General features: G+C 39.6%; 1 protein-coding gene across 1 annotated transcript; it reads left to right on the top strand.

Annotated features, from left to right (window-relative positions):
* Window positions 1-2,943: 2,943 nt before the first annotated feature.
* On the top strand, window positions 2,944-8,145 carry hdac1 (histone deacetylase 1; the record flags this gene model as incomplete). Its single annotated transcript, XM_041240691.1, has 11 exons — window positions 2,944-3,051; window positions 4,545-4,657; window positions 4,984-5,101; window positions 5,295-5,369; window positions 5,646-5,784; window positions 6,101-6,242; window positions 6,650-6,742; window positions 7,044-7,152; window positions 7,356-7,496; window positions 7,661-7,769; window positions 7,997-8,145. Coding segments are annotated over exons 1-11 (1,240 nt in total), but the record flags the coding sequence as incomplete, so codon positions are not given.
* Window positions 8,146-8,258: the final 113 nt, after the last annotated feature.

The raw sequence follows: 8,258 nt of genomic DNA, 5'->3' as shown, positions 1-8,258 counted from the left end.
ATAGTTACATACGGGCGGATTCCTTATCCAGGTAATTCAACTTAAGCCTATTGCATCTTCAGTACATACAGCATACCATGTAGGGTGCTGTGCAACACAAGCGCATACCCACCCCACACTAACAGCTCTGCCACAAGTAGGCTTTCTTGTAAGTGGACCTAGAGTGGGATGAAAACCATCTTGTGTCTTACAGCACCTCTACAATAATGTACAGTTAAATAGGAATAATTAAACAAACCCGGTTAATCTAAAACAGTATCTTGGTACAGGTGCGCAATATAAGTTATTTGATATAATCGTCTTCTTGTTTAGATTCATTTTATATCATGTTCTGTTTCCTGAGCACTTTTTAAACAGAGCAATCAGAATGATGTCTAAACTCCAAGCACGTCAAAGTGTAACTATTCTAGTAGATGTCTAAATCAGTAAATAAAACTGCACTGGAGAGAATGTGGTGTATCTTACGTCCGACGGAGGCAACGTGTTGCAGGGGGGAAGGTAAGAGCTACGCTCTGGTGTACCAGATGTGTGCTCGGTTAACATGTCCGACAGCTGATTTCATCTGTAACGAATGCTTGATTTTTGCACCAGGAATGACAAACCCGGAGGTCATTCAAAACCTGGAAACAGGCTACAGAATGCCCCGTCCAGAAGGCTGCCCCACAGAACTGTATGACATCATGAGTCTCTGCTGGCAAGAGAAACCGGAGGATCGCCCGACCTTCGAGTATCTCAGGAGTGTCCTTGAGGACTTCTTCACAGCCACCGAAGCTCAGTACCAGCAGCAACCTGCCTGAACAGAACCGCTCCTTCACAGGAACGAACTCACGACAAGACTACAGCTTCAGTGCCCTCTTGTTGCTATTGTTGTGCTACCATTGAAAAGAAAGAACGAGTCAGAACGGGCCGTGCACCATCTACATGGCTGTTTTCTTTCTATTCTTTTAACTGCACAGTGCTTGCTTTTTCAACAGAGTTTTTATGAACTTCACAATCACTGAAAATGAATGAAGTTGTTTTTCCGCACTGCTTTATTATCAGTTTTAGTTTGTCTATAACATGCACCATGATCTTTTTATATATATATATATATATATATATATATATATATATATATATATATATATATATATATATATATATATATATATATATATATACATTTTTAGACTCTTGTCCAATGTATATTTTTTGTTAGGGTCTTATTTTCATTTTTCACACACACCCAAAAACCCTGATCAATTTATTTTTGAACAAGGGAAGCAATAAGCATGTGCAAATATTAGATTATTGCTAGCTGTGTAAGATGTTTGTAAGTGTATTTTTTTTTTTTAAGATTTTTAAATAGTACCCAAATTACATTTTTATCCATCTGAAAAAAAAAGGAAACTGCTTTTAATCACTGAACCTTTCATGAATAGTATACAGAAAATACAAAATAACACCTGAGTTCACATGTAAAATCATACAGGACATGCTGGGTGCATATATTTCTATGTGTTGTAAAATTATCAAAACGTTTTATAATTGTTATCCTTGCTTTTTTTTCTTTGAATAAAACGCAAAAAGTGGTTGTGATGAAATACTTTGTTATGTATACTGCAGGTTAAATGGTCTGTGTTTATTATAAATACATTGATGAATGAATTACTAAGCAAGCATGTCACCGGAAGAGGGTGAAATGACCAGAGGGTGAACGTCTACTGTCTCTACTTACTGATTAATCACAATCACATCAGGATCAGATTGGATGAGAAATCAATCTTCTTCAAAAAGCCTTGTTTGAAATTCAGACATCCCTCTTCAGTGAATAAAAGACAAAATCTTAGAAAAAGGTAAATCACAGGCTTCATTCTTTTTTTAGTCAGAACATGTTTGGCTCCACTTATGAGATATCCATGAACTTTAACAGTTATGATTATACTGTAATAGGTGAAGAACTGGTGCTCTGGAATGTCCATACCAAGTTTCATCACAGCTAGATATGCAGGTATAGTTGCAGGTTTGACCGAATGATGTGCTGGGGTTGGACACAATACTGGAAGAGCCTCAGTATGTAGCACACACTTCCACACCCGTTGCATGGCTATTTTGTTATGAGGTTGGCATGTGCATCCCCATCAAAGACTGCGCAAATGTTTGTTTTTAAATATCAGTGCTGTGGAAAGTGTTTTTAATTATCTGCCCAACTTTTGCATGACAACCTCTGTTTCTGTTAAGGCCATTGTTATGGGTAGGGATAAAACAATATACACATACACATACATATACACATATACACATATACACATATACACATATATATATATATATATATATACACACACACACACACACACACACACACACACACACACAATGCTGTCAATCAAAGATAAACAAGGCCCCGCCCATTACCAATATATAATGGAAACCAATTCAGTTTTGTACCGCGATAAGCATTTTAATTGATGTTAATTTTATACCGAATCTATATGCCTTTGGTATCGTGCAGTTGTTTTTTTGCGTCCAATATCATTGAAAATAATTATATCAGATTTTGTGCGACAGCTTTATATTTTAGAATATAACAGGGAAATTAGCTAAAAGTTCTAGCTGAAAAACAAATATTTAACAAATATCAATGGGATTGCAAAAGAAGAATTAAAAATGCCCCGTACCTGATGATGATAAGTTCCGCCTGCTTCGAAACTTCGGTTTCGGTGAAAATTTAAGTAGTGAAACTAACGTCATTGCGGCTCCAATAGACGGGCTCAGCGCGTATTAAACTATTCATCAGGAAGAGCCAACATGGCGGACACCGGGAAACAGTTTCATAACAGCCGCGGCTCCAACGACGCCGCCGAACCCATAAACGATTGGCTGAAACTCTGAATATTTAAATAGCCCGGGGACGATTCTCTCTTCTGATTCGTCAAGGGGCTGTCAATCCGGGTGCCGGCGAAAGTTGGGCTGCGGAGGGGGCAGGCTGGTCGTGCCTGGCTGAATCTGGAGGTAAAATGGCGCTGACTACTCAAGGAACAAAGAAGAAAGTTTGTTATTATTATGACGGTAAGAGTAAAGTTGAAGCGAAATCCGTGGAGCGGAATATGCATGCGGCGGAACGTGTTTGTGAAAACGCGCGTTTAAGCGTTTTAATTGAGTCTGCAATGACGAGAAGCGGCTTTAGACAGCCATGCAGCATCTGCTGTGTTTATTGGTGGGTAAAATGGGCACTGATCTTAGTTTACCGTAATAATATTATAAGGAAGCGCATGTAGTGTAAAAAAATTGAATTTTGTTTAACGGCTGTAATATATATATATATATATATATATATATATATATATATATATATATATATATATATAACCGGTATTTATTGCTGTTAGTGTCAGCAGATATGTTCTTTGGTTGTTCCTGGTTAAACGGTGCTGATTTATTTACTGAGTTATTTTTTCATTTACGTGGGAAGGGTTTGTCAAAATTATTAAATTAACGCGTTGATTTAGCCAGTGTGTGGATTGGCTTTTATTGTTTTTGGTGGGAGCAGTAAATTGTTTATCTGTACCTGATTTCCGCTCGTGTTTGTATTCCGGTTTTGCTTTTAATCCCCCCCTGGTTTAATTTAACAATAGTAAACAGCGTGTTCAACCTTGACTTTGCATTGGGTGATGGGGAAGTAAAGCAATGTCAGCATTGACTAGGGTCGCCTATGCAAATCCGAGCTGTGTGATGCCTGAGGTGCAGAGACACGCAGCCTTCGATATTTGCTTGTGTCTTGTGTTACCTGTTTAACAGAATGCGTTTATCTTGTCGGATTATTTGTTTTAATTGATACTGTGCACAAATCCAGGGAAACGACGGCCATAATTAGCCTATGTCCCATTTGAAATAACTTGGGGGCCAGCTTCATGTATTTTATTTTAACACGTACAAGTTGGTTACTGTTGTGGTGGATAGGATTGGTTGTTCAAAGCCATTTTGGGCAAATTGCTATTGCAGTGCTAATCGTGGTACGCTTTACTGCAGTGGGAAATTGATGCATCTGTGGGTGGTGTTGGTTTAAACGTTTACATTGCTATTACGGTTTGGCCTCTGCCCGCTGTAGTTGCACGGTGTGTGCTTTCTATATGGTTTGTTCACCAGACAGTAACCCTTTTAAATCTACACACGTTTGGAAACCTGTGCTCTTGCTCACTGATGTAACCCATTATTGGGGTTCTATGGCTTTTCTGATTGGTAACAAACTCCCAATATATTGAAGGTGCCAAAACCTAAAGTTCAAGATATAGACTAAATTGAACTTTGAACTTGCCTGACGGCTGAAAATGTGCATTGTGTTACATTGGCTAAGTCATAAGTACCAGACTGCTGGAAAGCTGATCAAACTTCATGGATTGAGATTCCATCACCACAGGTATCTTGGGCTTGCCTTTTGTCTGCGACTCGTGAGTTCTCAGTGTAACCAACGTACTACTTTCATGGAATGGCACCTATGCAGGGGTTTTATTTCTGACTATAAGATGGAAGCAGAGAATTCAGTTCTGTGCTTTTTCTTCCAGGGGACGTTGGGAACTACTACTATGGGCAGGGGCATCCAATGAAGCCCCACAGAATTCGTATGACCCACAACCTGCTGCTCAACTATGGGCTGTATAGAAAGATGGAGATTTATGTAAGTACTGCAATTAGCATAGGAATGGCTTTGGGCAAAAGTTGATCTTGCAGTGAGAGAGATAGTGAGTGAATTCAGTAGACAGAATTTTGGGCGAGGCAGTGCTAGTTTTTGTGCTTGGGAGATGCCTACTTTTTAAAACTGGCATGGATGATGGCTAATGAAGACTATCTTCAAAACCTCTTGCACAAATTTAATTAAACTTGCTATAGGCATTTGTTGCATGCTGCCAGACTCGTGATGCTACAACCTGAGCTATTGATTAAACCTGTTCCTATTGTGATGGCGTGCCAGGTCTTATGTGTTTTTGTGTTACTGTTTTCCAGCGGCCACACAAGGCAAACGCAGAGGAAATGACAAAGTACCATAGCGATGACTATATAAAATTCCTGAGGTCTATCCGACCTGACAACATGTCTGAGTACAGCAAGCAGATGCAGAGATGTAAGTACTTGTGTTCATTCCGGTGTGTTGCTGCTGTTATAAATAAATAAATAAATAGCTCTTTCTGCCAGCAGCAAGACACACACCCGTTTAAACAGAAACTTGTAATTGCCAAAACAATACTGGTTTAATGAGAGGTTTACTGTTTGGAGTACATATGTCTGAACCTGCTGTCTTTGCAATTTCTTTACAGTTAATGTAGGAGAAGATTGTCCTGTATTTGATGGTCTGTTTGAATTCTGCCAGCTGTCTGCTGGTGGATCAGTAGGTGAGTCCGTATTATTGGTGCTGAAAGGTTAATTGCTTGCATTAAACTCATTCATTAAAAAAAAATACAAGATCATTATTGAAAGCAACATTTGCGTTCGTTTAAAAAATGCATTTAATACGTTTTGCTTACACCCTTTGTGAAAGTAAATCCTTAATAGAAGAGCCTGTCTTGTCTATGTATATTAAAGCCTTGTTTCATGTGCAAGATCTTCTTTTTTTTTTTTTTTTTTTTTTTTTAAGATTGCTTAAGCGACACGTTTTCTTTCTGTTTTAGCCGCAGCAGTAAAGCTAAACAAGCAGCAGACCGACATTGCTGTCAACTGGGCTGGAGGTCTGCATCACGCCAAGAAATCGGAAGCCTCTGGATTTTGCTACGTTAATGACATTGTTTTAGCTGTCCTTGAGCTGTTGAAGTACGTACGAGAGTCACTGTTGATTTTGTCAGAGAGGATGACTCAGAATGCTTAAGTAGTGAATGATTAACTAGTCTGAAGAATGCTACAAGTTGCTTTTACAGGTGAATTAAATTTGTATGTATAGAGAATGCAGTTCAAGAAAATCGGAGAGAGTTGTTCAGATGTCTAGTTCATTCTTGCGTAGTTGATGGGGTAGAAAATTGCTTGATCTTGCTTTCTAGCTGTTCAGGTTTGATTTGTATCCACTCAACGTGTGCAAGAGTGTGAAAGATTTATATGGCGTTTGTTGATGCTAGCAGTGTTTCCTTTTCAGATACCATCAGAGAGTTTTGTACATTGACATTGATATCCACCATGGAGACGGCGTGGAAGAAGCGTTCTATACAACAGACCGTGTCATGACTGTATCCTTCCATAAGTATGGAGAGTACTTCCCTGGAACCGGAGACCTCCGAGTAAGTCGGGCACATGCTTTTGATGCCCTTTTGCACTAGTGGGGATTTAGAGTTTCGTTTTTAGAGGTCAATTGAATACAGTTCTCATGACAGCTGTCAGTATTAAGGCCTCTTGTATTCTCTGATTGATTGCTTCAGGATATTTGGAATCCCAGCACAAGAAGTAGAATTTTTCAATAGTAGTTTGGTTAAATAATGAGCAGTCTGTATTTAAATTATCCATTGCATTGCACTTTGATCCATTCCAAGCTTTGCCATGCTTTTCAGAAGACACTTCTGAGACTGAATGACCTCAAGGCTCTCCACACAGACCGAAATAGCCTGAACTGCAATGCAATCAGTGTTTCCGTTCCTGTTAAGTTTATCAAATTAAGAAAAAAAACACTTTAAAAAATTGTCTTTTACAGGATATTGGAGCAGGCAAGGGCAAGTACTATGCTGTGAACTACCCACTCAGGGATGGAATAGACGACGAATCCTATGAAGCCATATTCAAACCAGTAAGTTCTCCTAAGTGCTCATGCAGCTCTGCTTCTGTTTTGTTGACTTGAATATTGTTTTAAATTGGTATAGTAGAAGTGAGTCTTAGAATTATGATACACTATCTTGCCGGGACTCTTTTCAAAAGACTATTAAGGGGATTTGTAGCCTTGCATAATAAAAATGAATAATTTAGCATTTTCTTTTATTATTTATTTCCTTTCTTCCAAAGGTGCAGTTACTCGGGTATAATGTTTATTGCAAAGCTTCACTGTAGATGGGTCTTGTTTTCCATCCTAAATGGATTGTTGTTCACTGCAGATCATGTCTAAGGTGATGGAGATGTACCAGCCTAGCGCGATTCTGCTGCAGTGTGGCGCTGACTCGCTGTCTGGAGACAGACTGGGCTGCTTCAACTTAACCATCAAAGGTACATAGATGGGAAGAAAGCCAGCAAACATAAATCAGAGCTTGACAACTAGGGTGGCTTGGTTTCGCTCTGTTGAATAACTTTTACTGGAAATGCAGTGCTGGTTGCTTTGTAGCTCGTTGGTCGAGGGTCATGCAAGTTAACCCAAATGAAACCACCACCTTAACTGGACAGAAGGGGTGCATTTTTTTTTGTAATTTAAGGGCATGCCAAGTGTGTGGAATACATGAAGAGCTTTAACCTGCCCTTGCTGATGCTGGGAGGAGGAGGTTACACTATTCGCAATGTGGCCAGGTGTTGGACGTACGAAACCGCTGTAGCTCTGGACACTGAAATCCCAAACGGTGAGTTGTGCCAATCGGACATTCTGAGACCACTGACCTGCAGGGGAACCTTCCAGGGAAACCTTCTCTGTGTTCTGTGAAACTTTTTTTTTACTTGTAACAAAGTGATTTCTGGTTACAGTACGTGTGTTTTTGAAAATTTTCGCAACTTTTATTTTTTCCAGAGCTGCCTTATAATGACTACTTTGAATACTTTGGTCCTGATTTTAAACTCCACATCAGCCCTTCAAACATGACGAACCAAAATACTAATGATTATCTGGAGAAGATCAAGTAAGTACCTGTGTTTCAGAAACTACAAAAAAACTTTGCGTACTGAAAGTCTTTGGCTTTTTGCTTTCATGTTTGGTTTGGTCTTTATCACTGTTTAATGTCTTCCATGTACACGTAATAAATGCAAATGGCATTTGACTAAACGATCGTTCATATGAGCTGACCAATACATTTCTTTGAAGTCCAGATTTTAAAAACCCTTCTGAAATGCCCTTGTTTCTTTGCAGGCAGCGTCTGTTTGAGAACCTGCGCATGCTGCCCCATGCCCCTGGGGTTCAGATGCAGGCCATCCCGGAAGATGCCATTCAGGGGGACAGCGGGGAGGAGGACGAGGAGGACCCAGACAAGCGCATCTCCAGTACGTTGAATGGGTCCGGTGAAACCCCCACAATAAATGGGGATGGAGAACCCTAATAGGTTATCATTAGTCTGAATGCATCGGAACCTAGACATGCTCGTTGCAGGTTTGCTGAAGCATCTCTATTAACT

This window comes from Polyodon spathula, unplaced genomic scaffold, assembly GCF_017654505.1.
Source record: "Polyodon spathula isolate WHYD16114869_AA unplaced genomic scaffold, ASM1765450v1 scaffolds_664, whole genome shotgun sequence".
In the NCBI taxonomy this organism is placed as follows: domain Eukaryota; kingdom Metazoa; phylum Chordata; class Actinopteri; order Acipenseriformes; family Polyodontidae; genus Polyodon; species Polyodon spathula.
Note: the sequence above shows the minus strand (reverse complement) of the source record. Positions and strands in the feature narration are given on the sequence as shown.